At 41.1% G+C, this 23,477-nt stretch overlaps 1 protein-coding gene across 1 annotated transcript in view; it reads left to right on the top strand.

Moving 5' to 3' along the window:
• LOC126297710 (glycylpeptide N-tetradecanoyltransferase 2-like) overlaps nucleotides 1–23,477 on the top strand; it is a 96,057-nt gene that overhangs the window by 28,556 nt on the left and 44,024 nt on the right. Inside the window, exons 4-6 of the mRNA XM_049988842.1 lie at nucleotides 471–585; nucleotides 2,340–2,556; nucleotides 23,237–23,353. Of these exons, the coding sequence (XP_049844799.1) occupies nucleotides 471–585; nucleotides 2,340–2,556; nucleotides 23,237–23,353 (449 nt within the window). The remainder of the gene's footprint in view (nucleotides 1–470; nucleotides 586–2,339; nucleotides 2,557–23,236; nucleotides 23,354–23,477) is intronic.

Raw genomic sequence — 23,477 nt, 5'->3', positions numbered from 1 at the left:
TAAAAATCTTTGCTGATTTATACAAGATCCAAACATTATCTGTAAATCAGTGTACAGTTTTTCATTCTGTCTTCTACAGTTGTTGGACCCGTACCTAGGTAATTACCCCATTGTATGAAGTGACTGCAGTGATTCCACTGATTTCACCAGATAAATTTCATTTACAATGGCCTTTCTTACTGGTATTATGGAAATCAGTAACTGTTATAAGTCCCTTGTCACTGTGGCACTGAAATCACTTGCACCATTTGCTCCTCATCACCTATAAAATGTTTGTAGCTCACCTACTTATTAGAGTAATTTGCATTTGTACTGATAGTCAACAAGCCTTTGACAATTATTTGTGTATGTAAGAGCTCTTTTAGAGCCATTGCCAGAGTACTTTGACATAATTGTGTTATTTTAAATTTAATAATATAATTTTTTCATGATGCAGTAATTTTGTATTGAATAGATGTGACCTTTTGTAGGATATTCGCAAAGCAATGGAAGTGCTGTCTTTCCAACAAAAGCCAGCTAAAACTACTGAAGAAGCATTACAAAAACAGTATCAGTTTTGGAACACACAGCCAGTCCCAAAGATGGGTGAGTAGGGCTAATGGTCAGCCATAACTAATTCCCAGAACTTTTAAGCATGAGAACTAAATCCACACAGTAATTCAGTAACACATTTTTACAACTTTCAAAGAAATTTTGATAAAATAACTGTTTTTGTATGTGATGCAAGATTTTTTGTTATCTCCATTATATTGTGATGTGCCTCAGTTTTGTGGTTGCTGCTGTAAAAGACTAACAACTGGAACTGATTCTTTGGAAGCAGTCATAAGATGTTAGGCATTGGTCAATAATCAGGCTGCCTGATTTTCTCTCTCTCTCTCTCTCTCTCTCTCTCTCTCTCTCTCTCCCTCTCTCTCTCCCTCCCTCCCTCCCTCCCTCCCTCCCTCCCTCCCTCCCTCCCTCCCTCCCTCCCCCCCCCCCTGCTCCCTCTCCCTCCCTCTCTCGCTCTGTATGTACTTTTACAAACACAATACTGATGGTGCACTCACTCTACAAAAGTGCTGCCATTGACCCTTAATTCCATTATTGTACAGTTGTAAATACTCTGACAAAAAAGACACACAATAAATGAATTATCCAAATGGGGCAGAAATTGGTAGATGTTATCTACATGCACAGACAAGCAAATGATTGAAATGATTGTAATTTCAGAAAAACTGGACGATTTATTCAAGAGAAAGAGCTTCACAAATTGAGTAATTCAGTAACACATTTGTCCCAGTGTGTCCCTTGTGCCGGCCGGTGTGGCCGTGCGGTTCTAGGCGCTTCAGTCTGGAACCGTGTGTCCGCTACGGTCGCAGATTCGAATCCTGCCTCGGGCATGGATGTGTATGATGTCCTTAGGTTAGTTAGTTTTAAGTAGTTCTAAGTTCTAGGGGACTGATGACCACAGATGTTCTAACACACAATTGGACAGAATTTGGCCCCGTGTCACTCAGGACGACATCCAACAACATTTTCAATCAGTGCCAAGCCGAATAACTGCTTGCACAGGTACCAGAGGTGGTCAAATGTGTTATTCATTTATTCAATTTGTGAAGCTCTTCATGTTGGACAAATCATTCAATTTTTCTGAAATTGTAATCATTTGCATGACTGTACATGTATGTCATATCTACAGATTTCCATCCTCCTCAGATAATTCCTTCATGGTGTGTCTTTTTTATATTTTTTAATGTGTTTTGTTCCCTATGTGTTGTTGTCTTTTCTCTGCTTCTTTTTGTGTTGTTAATTTCCACAGTGATGAAATGCCTGTCTCTGTAGTCCAACACCCCTACTATTTACATTTTGTCCAGTGATTGGTGTTTCAATAAAATACTATAACTGCTGTTCCACTTTCTTTATTTATCCATGGGCACCGTACATCAAGCTACATTCAAATTTTTATGTTATTTTCAACAAAGTCAAGGCTGATTCAGTCCTTGTTCTGCAGTATGTGACCTGCCGTTTGAGTACGTCTGAAATCCAATTTATGTTTAATGTCGCCCTTAATTATCTAACATCTCAGAGAACTTTTGTTCTAACAAAAGTTTATTTTGAATTTTCCAAAGCATTTATGATTTCCATAGTGTTCACGTTAACTTGCAGTGTTATAAAAAGAAAATTATAGTAACCATACCAAAAACGCAAACTATATGTGACAAACTTCCATATTTGGTGTTCTGGAAAAGTAAACATATAAAAAGGTTTAAGAGGCAAAGAAAAGAGAAGTGTTTTGTAATCCTATTTTTTAAGATTCTGAACAAACTAGGGCATTTATGAACTTTCTGTTTCTGTTTCAGATGAAAAAATTACTTGCAATGAGCCAATAGAACCAGATAAAAGTAAATCGGAAATCCGTCAAGTTCCCTATTCCCTTCCAGATGGTTTTAAATGGGATACCCTGAATCTGAATGAACCATTGGTCTTAAAAGAGCTGTATATGCTTCTTAATGAAAACTATGTAGAAGATGATGATTCAATGTTTAGATTTGATTATCCTCCAGAATTTTTGAAATGGTAAGATATGTCTGAATTATCTATTAAATCTCTCTTGGGTTGCAAAGTAATAGCTATTTTTGTGATAGTGTTAGGGGGTTGGGGAGAGGGAGAGTTTTGTCATCTTGCTCCCCATTCCTCCTCCCATCTCACTGCCCCTGTTAGCAATTCAACATGTAATTTTTCACTGTCAGAAGCGTCTTCACATCTCTGCATTTAAATCTCTCATGAGTGCACAGCCTATAGTTCAGGTCAGTGCATTAGAGTTTGAATATATGTTTCTTGCAAGTAGCTTTTGGGTGAGAAGATTTTCTAGTAAAAAGTAACTGTTGATTCATCCATTTTTAGTAGAGAAATTTCAGGCTGTAGTGAGAAGTCTGCGAAGTAGATTTCAGTATTTGTTTATTCTCCTCGTTATATTCTGCGTATATTCCAAGCTCAGTAGTGCCACAGTCAGGTAATTCACTCTTTTGTGGGGTCTGCTAGTACTTTCTAAGTAAATCTTGACTTCTTTTTATGTTTTGACATTGTATATCAAATTTTTACACAGTACAATATGGCTAGGGACTGTGCTTGTTGTGAACGGATACAAACAGAATTGCAGCTGTCCATAAACAGCTGGAAGCTGTGTTGGCTATGGTCGACAGGCTTCTGGTTAATGCTCAAAGCTGTGGTGACATCAGAGTGCTGGTGGTGATCTGCAACACCTTTGGTGCAGTTTGAATCCCCTGGTGACATTGTTGTCACTGTATCTTTTGGTAAGAAACACCTGACCAGTCGTTCCTCACTTGAGAGTGTTTGGCAGACAGTGGTGGGTTTGGGTTTCACTTGGTGGAAGGTGAAAGAATGAACAGGCCGCACAGCTGGTTCCTTACACGTTAGCAACAGGTAATAGCTGCTACTCAGTGTTGATGAAACTTCTGAGTCAGTATGGGGTGCCTCTCCTGATAGGCAAGTGGCCAATTCTGTTGCCCATTTCGGGAGGGTGATTATGCTGGTTATTAGGAGCTTCAATGATAGGCAGGTAATGGAGCCAGTTTGCAGTCAGTATGTTTGCTGAGAGAGGGGGGGGGGGGGGGGTCTCTTCCGTGACATGGAGGTGGCAACCGGTTGCAAATAGTGGCACATGTCTGCACAAATGATGCATGGCACTTGTGTTCTGAGACTATCCTCTGATCCTGTTGGCAGATGGCTGATTTGGTGAATGCGACTAGCATTGCACACTGGGTGCTGGATAAGCTGTCTGCTTGTAGCATCGTATCCAGGATGAATCTTGGTTGTCTGGTTTCAAGCAGAATGGAAGGTCTAAACCAGAGGCTCAGACAACTCTGTGATGGTATTGGATCTGAATTTCTTGACCTTCAGTCTCAGTTTCAGAATTGTAGGGTGCCTCTTAATAGGTTAGATGTGCACTACACCTAGGAAGCGAATGCTAGTGTAGCAGAGTATTTTTTAAGAAACACCCCCTTCCCCTTGAGATAAGAGCTGAATTGCATACCAAAATCAAAGGTACACCAACCACAGTGTTCTCAGAGAATGCTCGTCCTCTCTGATTGGATATAGAAAAGGCTAATATGATATTAACAAACTGCAGTAGCATCTAAGGAAAGGTCCCAGGACTGGTGTCCTTTATTGAAGGTTATAATGCCCAAATAGTGTTAGGAACAGAAAGTTGGTTGAAACCGGAACTGCATAGCAACAAAATCCTGAGTTGAGATTGGAATATTTATTGTAAGGAATAGGTGAGTTGCAGTGGTGGTAGCATATTGATTCCAGTAAAGAACTATAGTGAGGTTATCAGGGACACTAAATGTGAATTAATTGGGGTGTAGTTAGGTATTAGTGGTAGAGCATTTTGGAGAGAACTTGCAGAATATAGTTAATAATTTTCCTGATCATACCATTGTAATTGGGGTGACTTCAACTTGCTAGGTATAGATTCTGAGAGTCATACTATCAGAACTGGTGCCAAAGACAGGGATTTGTGTGACATCCTTCTGAATGTCTTGTGTAAAAATTACTTTGAGCATATAGTTGGAGAACCAAGACTTTAAGGTAATATCTTAGACAACCTTGCAACACACAGGACTGAGTTTATCGAATTGGTTAATGTAGAGGAAGGCATCAGTGATCATAAATTCATGATAGCAACTATGACTACAGGTTTTGCAAGGAATGTTAAGAACTGTAGAAAGATATTTTTGCTTAACAAGAGTGACATAATACAAATTCCAGTGTATATGAGTAGTCAGCATCAAATATTCAGTGATGAGATGAAGATCTGGAGCACAAATGGAGGAGGGGGGGGGGGGGGGGGTCAAAAGCTTCGTTCAATATGTCAGAGACAAATATGTTCTGAGCAAGGTCTTAAGGGATGGAAAAGACTCACCATGATTTAATAGCTGTGTTAGAAAACTGCTCTGTAAACAAAGAGCTTTATCTCAAACTCAAGAAGAGGTCAAAACCTAGCTAGCAAAAAAGCTGAATTAACAAACAAAAAAAAAGCATAAAGGGAGCAATGAGAGAAGCATTGCAAGACTTTGAAAATAAAATGTTGTCAACTGATCTGATTAAAAAGCCAGAGAGATTTTCAAATTATGTAAAATCCATAAGCATTTCAAAATCATCTTTTCATTCACTCTGAGACCTTGCTGGCATCAAAACAGAAGATGACAGATACGGCTGAACTACGTAATTCGACCTTCGGATATTGTATCACTGCGGAAGATTTTAACACAGTCTCTCCTTTCAACCATCGTATGAATGTCGAAGTGCCAGATATAAAGACAGCCAATTCAAAGTAGAAAAGCAACTATATCCACTTACTAGTGGAAAGGCATCAGGACCAGAAGACATACCTATATGCTTATGCAGAACAACTTGCTCCCCTACTAGCAGCAGTTTATCGTAGTTCACTGTGTCAATATAAGGTACCTAGTGATTGGAAAAAAGCACAGGTCATTCCCATTTTCAAGAAGGGCTGTGGAATGACCACATAGAACAAATAGTAGGAAATTCAGATACCAGACTGACATTATTAGTAAGAAAGTGGCATTCAAGGCTCTTTATTGATTGATTCTTGAGTGTCGTCCATCAGTATGAGATCGTTACCAGGTAGAATTGGTGTGTGTGTGTGAGAGAGAGAGAGAGAGAGAGAGAGAGAGAGAGAGAGAGAGAGAGAGAGAATCCAATGAAGAGTGGAATGTTTAGTCACAGAATCATTTAGTCAGTGAAAGAGCATTACAGAAGTGCTCAACAAACTCCATTAGTATGCATTACAAGAGAGACATTGTACATTACAGAGAAGTTTTCTATTTAAATTTTGAAGGGGTACTTTCCAGAAAGACTGAGACAACATATTACTTCCTCCCACATACATCTCGCAAAATGGACATGACAAGAAAATTAGAGCTGATACAAAGGCCTGCTGACAGTCATTCTTCCAACACTTGGTTTTTGAGTGAAATGTGTTAAAGGGGCATCAGTTAGTGGTGCCAGAAGTACCCTCCGCCAAAAAGCATGAGGAGGCTTGCAGAGTATAATGTTGTTGTAGTTACGTCACTTCAGCTACTTTTCTATGTGAGCCACCAATTCGGGTTGCTTCTGTGTCATGTTGGGGGTCGCATCACATGTTACATTGCATATTGTATCATCTCAGTGAGAACAACACCTCATTGCCCAATTGTGAAACTTTCACGAATTCTTGGTGCTGTTCCACTGTAGTTTAATAAAAGGACAACTTGAGTTTCTGCAATTTCACTGCAATATTTTGTCAAATTAAAACTGTTTTGCTCTAACAGTATTTCTAAACTGGGAGCTTATATGTAAATTTTGTAATTTTTGCATGTAAGTAGACCATATTCTGTCACATTTACTATACTCAACTCAAGCTACTTATATTTAGGAAGACTGTATGTCCAAATCTTATATCCAAACTTTTTTGTACTGTTATTTATAGTTCATTCATACATTCTGAGATACAAAGAACATAAAAATGGTCAACAACTTTCATTGTGTGACTAGATGAATAATTTTCTTTCTCAAACACTGTTTCGTACACTTGAAATGTGAGTAGCTTGTCATGCTCTCCCTTATGTGATTAAATTTACAAACAGTGCATTCCCAGAAATGAGAAGTAAAAATGTTGATTTTTTTTCCTTATGGCTTTTAAAAGCAGTAGAGACTGAACTTGAGGAGATATTAATGCTGTAGAAACCAGAAATTTGCTTCATCTCTGTTTTGTATTGTACTGAGTTTTTGCTGAAATTTATTTGTAAGTGTAAAGTAATGCATTGATAGATTTGTGTGGAAACAGCAACATTAGTATGTGAGAAATTATAAATGAGATTATTGTTAAATATTGTATAAGGTGTTACTATTAGAAATATCACAGACATTATCTTTAATGTGACTGTCTCTGCAGCTGCAATGAATTTTTTAAATGGTTTTGTGAAGCCTTCAGCTTACATTTTCTTTATTTGATGTACAATTGTACAGTTTTGGTGTTAGGCTATTTTCAAGTATCTACACTAGAAGCATTATGCATTGAGTGTATTAGTGTCACTCAGGAATTAAACGTAAGAACAAGTCATATCCCAAGGTGGTTGTTGTTGTGGTCTTCAGTCCTGAGACTGGTTTGATGCAGCTCTCCATGCTACTCTATCTAGTGCAAGCTTCTTCATCTCCCAGTACCTACTGCAACCTACATCCTTCTGAATCTGCTTAGTGTAGTCATCTCTTGGTCTCACTCTACGATTTTTACCCTCCACGCTGCCCTCTAATACTAAATTGGTGATCCCTTGATGCCTCAGAACATGTCCTACTAACCGATCCCTTCTTCTGGTCAAGTTGTGCCACAAACTTCTCTTCTCTCCAATCCTATTCAATACTTCCTCATTAGGTATGTGATCTACCCATCTAATCTTCAGCGTTCTTCTGTAGCACCACATTTTGAAAGCTTCTATTCTCTTCTTGTCCAAACTAGTTATCATCCATGTTTGAATTCCATACATGGCTACACTCCATACAAATACTTTCAGAAATGACTTCCTGACACTTAAATCTATACTCGATGTTAACAAATTTCTCTTCTTCAGAAATGCTTTCCTTGCCATTGCTAGTCTACATTTTATATCCTCTACTTCAACCATCATCAGTTATTTTGCTCCCCAAATAGCAAAACTCTTTTACTACTTTAATTGTCTCATTTCCTAATCTAATTCCCTCAGCATCACCCGACTTAATTAGACTACATTCCATTATCTTCATTTTGCTCTTGTTGATGTTCATCTTATATCCTCCTTTCAAGACACTGTCCATTCCATTCAACTGCTCTTCCAAGTCCTTTTTCTGTCTCTGACAGAATTATGATGTCATCGGCGAACCTCAACATTTTTATTTCTTCTCCATGGATTTTAATACCTACTCCAAATTTTCCTTTTGTTTCCTTCACTGCTTGCTCAATATACAGATTGAATAACATCGGGGAGAGACTACAACCCTCTCTCACTCCCTTCCCAACCACTGCTTCTCTTTCATGCCCCTCAACTCCTATATCTGCCATCTGGTTTCTGTACAAATTGTAAATAGCATTTCGCTCCCTGTATTTTACCCCTGCTACCTTTAGAATTTGAAAGAGAGTATTCCAATCAACATTGTCAAAAGCTTTCTCCAAGTCTACAAATGCTAGAAACGTAGGTTTGCCCTTCCTTAATCTTTCTTCTAAGATAAGTCATAAGGTCAGTATTGCCTCACGTGTTCCAGTATTTCTATGGAATCCAAACTGATCTTCCCCAAGGTCGACTTCTACTAGTTTTTCCATTCGTCTGTAAACAATTAGTGTTAGTATTTTGTAGCTGTGGCTTATTAAAATGATAGTTCAGTAATTTTCACATCTGTCAACACCTGCGTTCTTTGGGATTGAAATTATTATATTCTTCTTGAAGTCTGAGGTTATTTCGCCTGTCTCATACATCTTGCTCACCAGATGCCAGAGTTTTGTCAGGACTGGCTCTCCCAGGGCCATCAGTAGTTCCAATGGAATGTTGTCTACTCCGGGGGCCTTGTTTCGACTCAGGTCTTTCAGTATCGTATCTCCCATTTCATCTTCATCTACATCCTCTTCCATTTCCATAATATTGTCCTCAAGTACATCACCCTTGGATAGACCCTCTATATACTCCTTCCACCTTTCTACTTTCCCTTCTTTGCTTAGGACTGGGTTTCCATCTGAGCTCTTGATGTTCATACGAGTGGTTCTCTTATCTCCAAATGTCCCTTTAATTTTCCTGTAGGCAGTATCCATCGTACCCCTAGTGAGATAAGCCTCTACATCCTTACATTTGTCCTCTAGCCATCCCTGCTTAGCCGTCTTGCACTTCCTGTCGATCTCATTTTTGAGACGTTTGTATTCCTTTTTGCCTGCTTCATTTACTGCATTTTTATATTTTCTCCTTTCATCAATTAAATTTAATATTTCTTCTGTTACCCAAGGATTTCTACTAGCCTTCATCTTTTTACCTACTTGATCCTCTGCTGCCTTCACTATTTCATTTCTCAAAACTACCCATTCTTCTTCTACCGTATTTCTTTCCCCCATTCCTGTCAATTGCTCCCTTATGCTCTCCCTGAAACTCTGTACAACCTCTGGTTCTTTCAGTTTATCCAGGTCTCATCTCCTTAAATTCCCACCTTTTTGCAGTTTCTTCAGTTTTAATCCACAGTTCATAACCAATAGATTGTGGTCAGAGTCCACATCTGCCCCTGGAAATGTCTTACAATTTAAAACCTGGTTCCTAAATCTCTGTCTTACCATTATATAATCTATCTGAAACCTGTCAGTATCTCGAGGCTGCTTCCATGTATACAGCCTTCTTTTATGGTTCTTGAACCAAGTGTTAGCTATGATTAAGTTGTGCTCTTTGCAAAATTCTACCAGGCGGCTTCCTCTTTCATTTCTTTGCCCCAGTCCATATTCACCTACTACGTTTCCTTCTCTCCCTTTTCCTACTACCGAATTCCAGTCACCCATGACTATTAAATTTTGGTCACCCTTCACTATCTGAATAATTTCTTTTATTTGATCATACATTTCTTCAATTTCTTCGTCATCTGCAGAGCTAGTGGCATATAAAGTTGTGCTACTGTAGTAGGTGTGGGCTTCGTATCTATCTTGGCCACAATAATGCGTTCACTATGCTGTTTGTAGTAGCTTACCCGCATTCCTATTTTCCTTTTCATTATTAAACCTACTCCTGCATTACCCCTATTTGATTTTGTGTTTATAACCCTGTAGTCATCTGCCCAGAAGTCGTGTTCCTCCTGCCACCGGACTTCACTAATTCCCACTATATCTAACTTTAACCTATCCTTTTCCCTTTTTAAATTTTCTAACCTACCTGCCCGATTAAGGGATCTGACATTCCATGCTCCGATCCGTAGAACGCCAGTTTTCTTTCCCCTGATAACGATATCCTCTTTAGTAGTCCCCGCCCGGAGATCCGAATGGGGGACTATTTTACCTCTGGAATATTTTACCCAAGAGGATGCCATCATTTAATCATACAGTAAAGCTGCATGCCCTCGGGAAAGATTACGGCCATAGTTTCCCCTTGCTTTCAGCGGTTCGCAGTACCAGCACAGCAAGGCCGTTTTGGTTATTGTTGCAAGGCCAGATCAGTCAATCATTCAGACTGTTGCCCCTGCAACTACTGAAAAGGCTGTTGCCCCTCTTCAGGAACCACACGTTTGTTTGGCCTCTCAACAGATACCCCTCCGTTGTGGTTGCACCTACGGTATGGCTATCTGTATCGCTGAGGCATGCAAGCCTCCCCATGGCAAGGTCCATGGTTAATGGGGGGAGGTATACTAGGAGAATTATGGCCTAGCTAGTAGAAGATTCGTTGAGGATACATAGTGCTATATATGTCTGGAAATATATTTGTTAATTATCATGGGACCACAATACTTTCTGAGCTTTTGTGTGTGCGTGTGCGCGCATGCTCGCCATTAAAGAATATTCTGTGACACATGATTCGTTCTTACATTTAATTCATGAGTGATATACTAATGAATTTGATGTCTAATGCTTCTGTTTTAGGCATGTGAAAATGGTGCAAGACTGAAATTGTCGAACCCTATATATAAATAAAGAAAAGTTACCTAAAGGCATCACAAAATCATTTTTAAAAAAATGCATACATTGTTTCATTTGATAATTACTTTCCCTGCAAATTCAAGGGAAAATGTTCCATAGTGGCAAGATTTTGCAAAGTAAGCACATTTATATCCTATCACTATTGTTCATCTGGGAAAAAGTGAACACTTGTTTTACAACTCAAATGTTCTTTAACTATTAAATAGTGTGTGTTTCTTTTTATCCCTCATCCTGTCCGTAGTCTTGCTTAGCATGATTCAGCTATGTTCCCATACGTATTAGCAGTGCTAGAGAATGTGTTGCGTAAGGACTGTTTCTGCTTATGATGTTGTCTTAAAGAAGCAAACTTGGAAATGCTTCACAATTTCTAAATATGTATGGATATACATAATTATCTCCTCCCCCTCTCTCTTTCCATTTCCTCCTTTCCCGTCTGTGTCCATTTCCTCCCCCCTCTCTCTGATCTTGAGCCTTGTTCATTGTGATTGCAAATTCATATTCCATTCTAGTTTTCTAATCATAATCTGGTAGTGAAGGGAGGAAACAAAACAGCACATTGTTGTGTATACAATTTTTGTTTAAAAATATGTGTAATGAGAGAGAATATATATGGGGAAATTTTTTTTCTGATGGTTTAAATCCCCTGATATTGTAGTTAAAACTGACTGCAAGAAAGAAAAGAAACCGAACATTTTAAGAGCAGAGCACAGCATGACATTACATTGTTTCAAATTTATTTATTTATTTTTTTCCCAGTTCTAACAGAAAACTTGCACATTGTTCTTCAGAAATGTATATAGCCTATATTCATCTGAAAGTTTATTAGAATATAATGTCAAGTAAATGCTGTTGAAATTTTTAGTGACAATGTTAAATAGCCATGTTTCTTGGTATAGTAGTGTAGATTATTATTACACAAAATTACTGCCCTCACTGTTTAGCACTTTTATGTTCCCTATCACCCTTAATAATCATTTCAATAAGAATAGAGCTGTCATAAGTGCTATACCGCAGAAACAAATATTAAATGTTTAACACCCACATTATAAAGAATATAAAGGAATCGTGTGGTTTTGTTAAATTAATGGGTAATACATCTCCCTCTTACCGACACACACACACACACACACACACACACACACACACACACACACACACACACACACGTAGCATATCAACAATGTAGGGAAAGAAAGATTGCTACCTACCATAAAGAACACACATTAAGTTGCAGACAGGCACAGTTAAAATACTTACAGAAGAATGCTTTAGACCACAGCCTTTGTAAGCAAAAGAGGGGGGGAAAAAACATTCATATGCACAAGCAAGCACATCTCATACGCACAAGACCGCCATCTCCAGCAGCTTGGGCTAGGCCTAGCTACTGGAGTTGACAGTTATGTCTGCACAAAGTGTGCTTGCTTGTGTGTATAAATTGTGTGTGTTTCTCTTTTGCTGATGAAGGCTGTGGCCAAAAGCATTCTATAAGTGTATTATGCATTCAGCTTTGCAAGAAAATCTATTTTTGTTACATTTTACATTTCCAGTCAAAACAAAACTGGTGCTCTGCAACTGTTAGGCACACAATATTGGACAGTTTCTGCTCCTCCTTGTTGTGGGCATGGCTTGTCTCTCTGTCAGCATGTTTCTTGCAAATTGTGTCTTAAAGGAGGAAGTGGTCATAAGAACAAACTGACTTAACCCCTTCTGCTGTGCTGTTTTGCTAAAATGTTGGACTCTACATTAGACACAATTAAAAGAGAAGAATGATGGGGTCGAGTGGGGGTATGAAGCATAAAAAGTAATTTCTGTGCTGAGAAAATGACTCTTAGAACTGATATACTGTCTTATTTCATCATAGGTGCCCAGGTCAGCCTAACATTCAGTTGAGAAACAGAAGTAGTCTTCTTTCTAGCAGACTAAACAGTTCAGTTGCAGCCTTTGGACCTCATTATCATCAAAGTCTGAAAGGTGAATAGCACTTATGCATTGTTTGGAAAACAGCACAATTATTGTTCCCTACAAAGAGTAAATAAGTAAATGAATGTCTTTTATGCTGTGAATTACAATAAATCATATGGAAAGATGTGTCCAGTGTCATCAAAAATAAATTCAAGAAAGGTGTACAATGTAATGATACTATAGTCAGTTACTAGGACCTGGGAACACAAGCTGAAAAGTGGTTCTGAACGTTTTTAATAACTGAAGGCAAGCCATCACACACATACATTGCAGGGCTTGAGAAGTGGATAGGGACATAAAACACTGAAATTACTATTTAGTAGGTTATGAAAATTTTGCCTCTCCCCCCTCCCCCCCCCCCCCCCCCCGTCCCCCTTCCCCAGCTCCCACCCTAGCTCCCTCCTGACTCCCTTCCCCCCATATATACACATACAGAATGACCAAAACTTCTCATTATCTCATAACAATATATTAAATGTTCAGGAAGTTCTAGGAGAAGAGGTCCAAATTTCAGATGGTGGTCAAACTGTCATATGAAGCAAAAATGTTCATAGACATAGGGTTTATTTCAAATAGTTCCCAAAGCAAATATTTATAATCATTATGGAATGGTTTTATATTGTTAGTTTTTGGAGTTACTAATAGATTTTTGACAGTTCAAAGTAAATTTAAAAAAAGTCCACCAACTTTAGTTTATTGTCATACTCTCTGGCAAATGGAAAAGTCATATTTCTTCCCGTAGTGTAGCTTCCATTTCTAAATGAAGCCAACGGTGTTCATTAGGTGACCTAGTAGTTAGTTTCATATCCACCTATCTTCTGTACATTTTTCCAAATCTCAAAATAAGGCTCTGCTTTGATTGTAGATACCTTGGTGGACAGATAATTCATAACTTACGTGAACAGGAGATGCAATGTTGGTGCACACATAGGGTAAAATATGAAGGATTTCCATCATGATGGAGGAACATTCTGTGGGGCCAGCAGAGTGTCATCTAGTTGTTCAACTGATACATTCCCCCTCCTGCCTCCCAAGAAAAGTAATTTTATTTCCACTCATGTCTCCACAGTAAATGGACTGTGATCATATTACAGAACACACTCCATCATGCACAGGTATAGAAACAAACATGATAAAAAAAATTTCGCTGTACTGTGTGGGTTTTCCTGTGGGCCCTGATCATTATTGTATGTGCTACTGATTCCATCCCATATAGATGTACTTTCATCAGTAGATAGTATTAAACCAAGTATATCAGAATTGGTATTTAACTAGTGACAAAATTTAAATTGCTGAGCACTGTCTCACATGTGTAGATGTTGCACATGGTTTAGGTGAAATGGTTGAGGTTTCTACATGCAATATCACCACATGTGTTCATTCAACATGGACTTGCAAAAAATCACCACACCTTAATGTGCAGGGTTAAATTATGTTCCCACACTTTTTGTTGAATGTTTCATCTGAGCAAAAATGTAAACTGAACAGCCAAAATCATTCACAGTGCATGTTAAAAACTCTGGAAAAATGTGACAACCCAGGATTTGACTTTGTGACTGTCGATTATTTTTAAGCAGCAGTATTATCATTGCCATCACAGGAGTGGTAAATTTACACTATTTCTGCAATATATTGCAGCAGTGTAGATGTGCCATTTGTAAAGATCATATATACCATGAAACAGATATGACACTTCAGTCACTAAAGACTTTGTCATTTACAGAATTTCTCTTCCTTCCTTCCTTCCTTCCTTCCTTCCTCAACTCTGCTGTATTTAAAATCCTAACAACACGCTTAAAGTTGCAGTGGAGTGTGAATAAAAAAGTGCAGTTGCATGCAACAATAAGATATTAAGAGTGCAGGTTTTGATGTAAGAGGAGACAGGGACTATATATAAACCTTGCACATGCAGCAGTCAGACCATGTACATGAAAATCATTCTGTCCCAGAAAACATTTGGAATAATATCTATGACAATGTGAATTCTACTTCAAATGACTGTTTGTCTTTAACTGAGATATTGATTTCAATCTGTGTAGAGTATGATAATGAGGTACAGATCAGTATGTTGAGTAACGAAGAGACAGCAGTTTCAGTAATAGTATTAATCTTTGACATTATACAGTCACAATGTAGTCTGTCTATTACTTTGTTCACATTTTCATCTACTTCTACATCTACACGATTACTCTGCAATTCACAATTAAGTGCCTGGCAGGGGGTTCATTGAACCATCTCCAAGCTATTTCTCTACCATTCCACTCTCGAATGGCATGCAGGAAAATTAGCACTTAAATCTTCGTGTGGGCTCAGATTTCTCTTATTTTATCATCATCATGATTTCTCCTTATGCATATTTTTGCAATCAGAGGGAAAAGAGTTGGTGATCAAAATTTCATGAGAAGATCCTGGGAAAAAAAGATGACTTAGTTTCAGTGGTTGTCACCCCAATTCATGTACCATTCCCATAGCATTCTTCCCTATTTCACGATAATACAAATGAGGTAGCCTTCTTTGAACTTCGTAGACATCCTCTGTCAGTCCCATGTGTTGCGGATCCCACACCACACAGCAATGTTTCAGAATGGGGTAGACACTTGTGGTGTAAGCAGTCTCTTTAGTGGACCAGCTGCATTTTCTAGGAGTTCTACCAATAAATTACAGTATCTAGTTTGTTTTCCCCACAATATTATCTATGTGAATGTTCCAATTTAGTTATTTGTGTGATATATTGTGTAAGTGGAATTTGGTGGATTTCTTTTAGTACTCATGTGGATGACTTCCCACTTTCCATTATTTAGAGTCAATTTCCATTTTCATACTATACAGATATTATGTCTAAATCATTTTGCAATTTTTTTTATCATCTGATGACTTCACAAGATAGAAAGTGACAGCATCATATGCAAACAATCTAAGACAGCTGCTCAAATTGTCTCCTGTGATGTTTATGTAGATCCGGAGCAGCAGAAAGCCTATAATGCTTCCTTTGAGAATGCCAGGTATTACTTATGTTTTATTTGATAAGTTTCCATCAGTTACTACAAATGGTGAGCTTTCTGGCAGGAAATCAAGAATCATGTCACGCGACTGAGATGATACTCCACAGGCACTCAATTTGTTTAGAAGTCGCTTGTGAGGAATGATGTCAAAAGCCTTTTGGAGCTCTAAAAATATGGAAACAATTTGACATTTCCTGTCGATGCCACTGATTACTTTGTGAGAATAAAGAGCAGCTTCTGTTTCACAAGAATGATATTATCTGAATCTCTTAAGTATTTGTCAATAAACCATTTTCGTAAGGTTCAAACATGATATATTTTCCAAAATCCTACTGTAAATCAGCATTAGTGATAAGAATTTGTAATTCAGTGGATTTCTCCAATTTCCTTTCTTGGGTATTGGTGTGACTTGTGCAACTTTCCAGTCTTCAGGTATGGGTCTTTCGACGAGCGAGCAGCTGTGCATGATTGCTAAGTATGGAGCTATCATAACAGCACTCCCTGAAAGGAACCTGACTTCTATATAATCTGGACTGGAGGTCTTGCTTTTGTCGAGTGATTCAAGCTGCTTTGCTACATCTAAGTTACTCATGTTGACACTTGTTCTAGATTCGAATTTAGGAATATTTACTTAGTCTTCTTTGGTGAAGGAGTTGCAGAAAACTGTGTTTAGTAACTCTGCGTTAGTGGCACTGTCATCATTGTTATCATGCAGTGGAGGCATTGGTTTCGTCTTGCCAATGGTGTACTTAACGTACAACCTGAATCTCATTGGGTATTGTGCCAGATTTCAAGACATCTCACATTGAAGTTCATGATAAATTTAGAGCTTCTGTAAAACTTAAGACAGTCTTGGGTAAAACTTAAGACAGTCTTGGGATTTTGCATTCTCTTAAATTTGTCATGCTATTTTTATTGCTTGTGCAACTGTGTTCTGCCTTGTTCTGTATACCATGGAGAATTAGTACCACCGCTTATTAATTTATTTGGTATATCTGCCTCAATTGCTGTTGATACCATTTCTTTAAATTCAAACCCCATCTGGTCTAAAATTACTCAGTCAGATTGGAAGGAGAGGAGACTGCCTCTTAGGAAGGTGTCAAGCAAATTTTGATGTTATTTTTTAAATAAATGTACTGTATTTTTATTTTTGGTAGATGTGGATGTTGCAGTATCAAGTCTTGCTGCAACAGCCTTGTGGTCACTAATCCCTGTATGTGTCATCATGCTCCCTATATGCTCAATATTATTTGTTGGTAATAGGTCAAAATTGTTTTTGCAACCATTTACACTTAAAGTAGTCTCCTGAACTAAGTGTTCAAAATAATCTTGTGAGAAAGCATTCAATACAATTTAGTATGACATTTTATGCCTATCGCCAGCTTTAAATGTGTATTTTTGCCAACATATTGAAGGTAAATTGAATTGGTCACCAACTACACTCCTGGAAATGGAAAAAAGAACACATTGACACCGGTGTGTCGGACCCACCATACTTGCTCCGGACACTGCGAGAGGGCTGTACAAGCAATGATCACACGCACGGCACAGCGCACACACCAGGAACCGCGGTGTTGGCCGTCGAATGGCGCTAGCTGCGCAGCATTTGTGCACCGCCGCCGTCAGTGTCGGCCAGTTTGCCGTGGCATACGGAGCTCCATCGCAGTCTTTAACACTGGTAGCTTGCCGCGACAGCGTGGACGTGAACCGTATGTGCAGTTGACGGACTTTGAGCGAGGGCGTATAGTGGGCATGCGGGAGGCCGGGTGGACGTACCGCCGAATTGCTCAACACGTAGGGCGTGAGGTCTCCACAGTACATTGATGTTGTCGCCAGTGGTCGGCGGAAGGTGCACGTGCCCGTCGGCCTGGGACCGGACCGCAGCGACGCACGGATGCACACCAAGACCGTAGGATCCTACGCAGTGCCGTAGGGGACCACACCGCCACTTCCCAGCAAATTAGGGACACTGTTGCTCCTGGGGTATCGGCGAGGACCATTCGCAACCGTCTCCATGAAGCTGGGCTACGGTCCCGCACACGTTAGGCCGTCTTCCGCTCACGCCCCAACATCGTGCAGCCCGCCTCCAGTGGTGTCGCGACAGACGTGAACGGAGGGACTAATGGAGATGTGTCGTCTTCAGTGATGAGTCACTTCTGCCTTGGTGCCAATGATGGTCGTATGCGTGTTTGGCGCCGTGCAGGTGAGCGCCACAATCAGGACTGCATACGACCGAGCACACAGGGCCAACACCCGGCATTATGGTGTGGGGAGCGATCTCCTACACTGGCCGTACACCTCTGGTGATCGTCGAGGGGACACTGAATAGTGCACGGTACATCCAAACCGTCATCGAACCCATCGTTCTACCATTCCTAGACCGTCAAGGGAACTTGCTGTTCCAACAGGACAATGCACGTCTGCATGTATCCCGTGCCACCCAACGTGCTCTAGAAGGTGTAAGTCAACTACCCTGGTCAGCAAGATCTCCGGATCTGTCCCCCATTGAGCATGTTTGGGACTGGATGAAGCGTCGTCTCACGCAGTCTGCACGTCCAGCACGAACGCTGGTCCAACTGAGGCGCCAGGTGGAAATGGCATGGCAAGCCGTTCCACAGGACTACATCCAGCATCTCTACGATCGTCTCCATGGGAGAATAGCAGCCTGCATTGCTGCGAAAGGTGGATATACACTGTACTAGTGCTGACATTGTGCATGCTCTGTTGCCTGTGTCTATGTGCCTGTGGTTCTGTCAGTGTGATCATGTGATGTATCTGACCCCAGGAATGTGTCAATAAAGTTTCCGCTTCCTGGGACAATGAATTCACAGTGTTCTTATTTCAATTTCCAGGAGTGTATAATTGTGTGAGTGGGTCCTATTTGAAATAACTCAAGTTTTCTTTGAACTGCTCGGCAGCTGTATCACCTGAGTTAGGGAACTAATTAATAATGTATTCCAGTTGGCAAGTATAACCTCTGCCCATACTAACTCACAGAAACTATCTGCTTCTGTTCCATTACAACGTATATTACTTCTGACAACAATAAATGTTCCACCACCAACTGTATTTAATCTGTCCTTTCTGAACACTGTTAGGTCATTTGTAAAAAATTCAGCTGAACTTATTTTTGGCTTTAGCTAGCTTTTTGTGTCTATAAGAATTCTATCTTTCTTGTTTTCTGTTGGCATGTGGAGCTCTGGTTCTTTTCCAACACAGCTACAATACTTTACAACTACAATACTGACTGTTGCTAAATGTACCTTTGTGTGTTTGCCCTGCACACTTTTATACTGGTGCCCTTTCTGTAGTTCCTGGCACCCTATAACCTAAAAAAAACCACCAATTCGCTCCCTCCATGGCCTCCACTACCTGTGTAGCTACATCCTTTGTGTAGTGGACCTGTGACCTATTAAGCAGAACCCAGAAACCCGTCACCCAATGGCTCAATTCGAGGAATCCACAGCCAACAGTCACACAACCACCAGAGCCTCTGGTTCAGGACTCTTCACTCGGCTCTATACCAAAGGACCACAGTTGGTACTGTTGATGATGCTACAGATGGTGAGCCCCTTCTTCTTGGGAGAAAGACTGGCAGGTTTTATCACATCAGCTAGCTACCAGAATCTCGTCTGATACAAAGCAACGTGCATCATTGGTACCAACATGAGCCACTACCTGCAGATGGCTGCACCATGCTCTTCACAGCGTCTGGAAGCATCCTATCCATATCTGGAAAGACTGCTCCTGGTTTGCACACAGAGTGCACACTGGATTCCTTCTCCTCCTTGGCAGCCATATCCCTAAGAGGCCCCATTGATGCTCCTAACATTGGAACTCCGAGCTACCAGTAAACCTGTCGCACGTGAATGCCAAGCCCTTGTGGGCCTTTGCCCATGCGGAAGGCATACGATACGACTTGGCATCACATCCTTTCTACGCTTCATGGATGGGGTCTTCGGGGCCCTCTGCCGATCTTTATCCACAACTTTCTGTTGTATCGTACCTTCTGCGTGCAAGTCGCGGCCTCATATAGTTCCTCCCACGTCCAGGAGAACGGTGTGCCACAGGGTTCTGTTCTAAGTGTCTGCCTGTTTTTAATAGCTGTTAATGGGCTCGCTGCAGTGGTGGGAAAATCTGTCTCCGCTTCCCTGTATGCTGACGACTTCTGCCTTTACTACAGCTCTATCGGCTTTGCAGCTGCTGAACGTCAGCTACAGGGCGCAATCCGCAAAGCGCAGTCTTGGGCTGTAGCGCATGGTTTTCAATTTTCGGCTGCCAAGACCCGCGTTATTCATTTCTGCCGGCGCCAAACGGTCCATCCTGAGCCGCAGCTTTATCTTGACAACGAACTTCTTGCTGTGGTGGAGACCCACAGGTTTTTGGCTGCCATTTTTGATGCCCGGTTGACTTGGCTGCCTCATATTCGGCAGCTTAAACAGGCGTGTTGGCGGCATCTAAATGCTCTGAGATGTTTGAGCCACACCCACTGGGGCGCCGACTGATCTACCCTGTTACGGCTCTATCGGGTGTTAATCCAGTCTCTCTGGATTATGGGAGCCTGGCTTGTGGCTCAGCATCTCCATCTGTGTTGCGGGTGCTGGACCCAATCCTCCACAGTGGGATACGCCTTGCCACTGGTGCCTTCCGGACCAGCCCTGTGGACAGCATACTTGTGGAGGCAGGTGTCCCTCCACTGCGGTTAGGACACCAACAATTACTGGCTGCTTATGCTGCCCATGTTTTTAGCTGGCCGCGCATCCAAATTATCGTTTCCTGTTCCCGTAGTCAGTTGTCCATCTGCTGGAACATTGGCCCCGGTCGGGTTGTCCGATCGCCGTACGCGTCAAAGAGCTTCTCTACAGGCTTGGGTGTTTCCCTGTTCCACCTCCTTTCCGGGCACCTCTGCGTACACCCCCGTGGTGTGTGCCTCGCACTTGCCTTTGGCTCGACTTGGCACAGGGCCCTAAGGACTTGGTCCTTCCGGAGGCCGTCAGGCGCCGCTTTTATTCCATCCTGGCCACGTATCAGGGCTCTGGCATTGTCTACACCCACGGTTCGATGGTTGCTGGTCGTGTCTGTTATGCACTAACTCTAGGGGACCGGTTTACGAGCTCTCAACCAGTGTTTCCCTCGTTCTCATCTGGTGATGGCTATCCATGAGTCCCTGCATACTCTTGCCCGTTGAGGCCGCTCTGTGGTCTTTGTGTGGATCCCCGGACATGTTGGTATCCCGGGCAATGAACATGTTGACCGCCTGGCCAAACAGGCCACCAGTGAACCCACTCTAGACATTGGCCTCCCGGAGACTGATTTGAGGGCAGTCTTACGCCGCAAAGTTATCCTGCTTTTGGATGCTGAATGGCGCGGTTTGGCCACCCCTAACAAACTCCGTGTCGTCAAGGACGCGACGACTGTGTGGCACTCCTCCTTGCGAGTCTCTTGCAAGGAGTCTGTCGTCCTCTGCCAACTGCGCATTGGGCACACACAGATAACCCACGGCCACTTATTGCGCCGTGTGGACACCCCCCCCCCCCCCCCCCCCCTCTATGCCGCTGCAGCTTGGCATTGACAGTGGTCCGCATTTTGTTGGACTGTCCACTTTTATGTGTGCTCAGGCAGACGTTTGCGCTGCCTGACACACTGTCTGCTCCTTTTATTATAGGACTCTGCCATGGTGGACTTGGTTTTGCATTTTATTCGGGCAGGGGTTTTTTATCATTTCATCTGAGTGTTTGATTTTTAGTGTTGATTCTGGCTTTTAGCCTCTGATTTTAAACTGAGTTTTTAATGTGTTCTTGGTGGTTGGCTTTTCCTCTTTTTTTCTTTTCTCTCTATGGTCGGCCAACCACCGTCGCACTCTGTGTGTTTTAATTTGTTTTGTCTGGTCTCTGTCAGAGTATTTCTTGTCCTGTTTCGTCTGCTGTCTTTCCTGTTGTTCTTTAGGTGGTTTTAGTTTTTTTGGAAAAAGGGACCGATGACCATAGTAGTCTGGTCCCTTTAATCCCACAAATCAACCAGCCAACCTTGTGGGCCAAGAGGCTTTTCATAGAACACAGTGAGCAACCAATCTATCTTGGGGACATCATCAGCAACAGATAGCACCCAAAACCTGTTCATCCAAAGAACTGGGGAGGCCCTCCGATCAGCCACTCGGAAAGTCTGTCGATGCCTACCGCACCTTGGAATGAACTCCCACTTGACCATACGTGAGGGGTCAACCTCAATAGGCAGTAGCCAAGGTGGCCACAGTAGTGGACTGAACGGGTGACACATGGGATTTGCTGAATGCTCCTCAAATCTTCACATCTGGCCCTCCACAGTGATGCCCAGTAGCAGCAGCTTCAAGCTGTGTGACTGAAGCAAACACCTCCTGGAGCTGTGAGTGAAGGGTCACCAACTCAGTCCACATCCAAACACAGCTGTCACAGTTATTATTAATACTGAAAACAGCAGAAACACACATTCGCAAAATTAATGAGCGATGTGCTGCTGCAGTAACAAAACTGGGAGGCCTGTAGCTACTGCAATGGCTGTTCAAACACAAAACAAATGCCTGGCACAATGCAAACAGTGATACTATGTACTGCACAGTAAATAAAATCCAAAACTGTGCCTGATAAATAAACAGATAAACATGACATTAATGACTTTAAGCTAAAGAGCACAGAGGAAATTTAAAAATAAGTTGCTTCTTATGAGAAGCTTGTCAAACACCGCAGATGAAAACAGTGTCCTCTAATGTGGCTGCTGCAGTAACAAAAGCTAGCACTTGACTAAGTCCTGTAGCTGCCATCCATATTAGTTGGGGCATTTATGTGTATGGCCGTGGCTTGGTATTCTCCAGCTTACGAACTGTATCCTTTCTGGAAACAAACGTGAGAGGTGTGCTGCAGATATGGTAATACCTTCACCACACAATATGGTGATGTAAAAGTGCTTAGAGACATGCTGCTTCCATTGTTCTACATTTTTGATTTGTAAACGACCCAAAGGATGCCCTTATGAATGTGTGTATACTGTGTTTTCTTTGCATAACAGCTTCTCCAGTCATGTTTTAATAAACACAGACATCATCACGAGAGACACCGTCAAATACTAACTTGAAATTTTTATCTATATTTGTAACTTTCCAGTATATTATATACTTGGAGAGTAGAAAGAGTAGAACTGGACTAAAAATAATTTTGAATTCCTGCTGTTTTGATGTGGAATATAGTTCACAGAGGGTTAAGAATTAAATACTCAGTATAATTGGGAGGAGCTGGATTGAAATTCTAACTTTCACTTATGTAGGTTTCCTGTAAATTTTCAAAATCACTGTGTGGCTAATTACATCCCTTCCTGCAAGCCTGTTGTTCATAATTGATCACCTGTTTGCTGACAGAAACCTCGTCCACCGTGTGAGCAAAAGACAAACCGCTTCCTCCTATTAATTGAATGATTATACTAAATTAATAAAATGATTATTATTATGTGATTTCTGTTTATCCAGATTTTAGTGCCTTGTCACAAAGGAGTAACTATTTTCTCTTTTTGGGTGTTGCAAATTCTTGTTCTTAAACATCTCTCTTCTTCGCAGGGCGCTACAACCTCCTGGGTGGAAAAGAGAGTGGCACTGTGGTGTCCGTGTAATTAAGAGCAATCGTTTAGTAGGTTTTATAAGTGCAATTCCTGCTATGCTGAGGCTATATAATGAGTAAGTTGTATTAATGTATTCTAAAAATTATTGTTAACATATTAGTCAAAATGAACATTTTTGAAACTTACTGGCAGATTAAAACTGTGTGCCGGACAGAGATTTGAACTCGGGACCTTTGGCT

Source organism: Schistocerca gregaria, chromosome X, assembly GCF_023897955.1.
Source record: "Schistocerca gregaria isolate iqSchGreg1 chromosome X, iqSchGreg1.2, whole genome shotgun sequence".
NCBI classification, from domain to species: domain Eukaryota; kingdom Metazoa; phylum Arthropoda; class Insecta; order Orthoptera; family Acrididae; genus Schistocerca; species Schistocerca gregaria.
The sequence above is the reverse complement of the archived record's forward strand: the minus strand, read 5'-3'. Positions and strand labels throughout refer to the sequence as shown.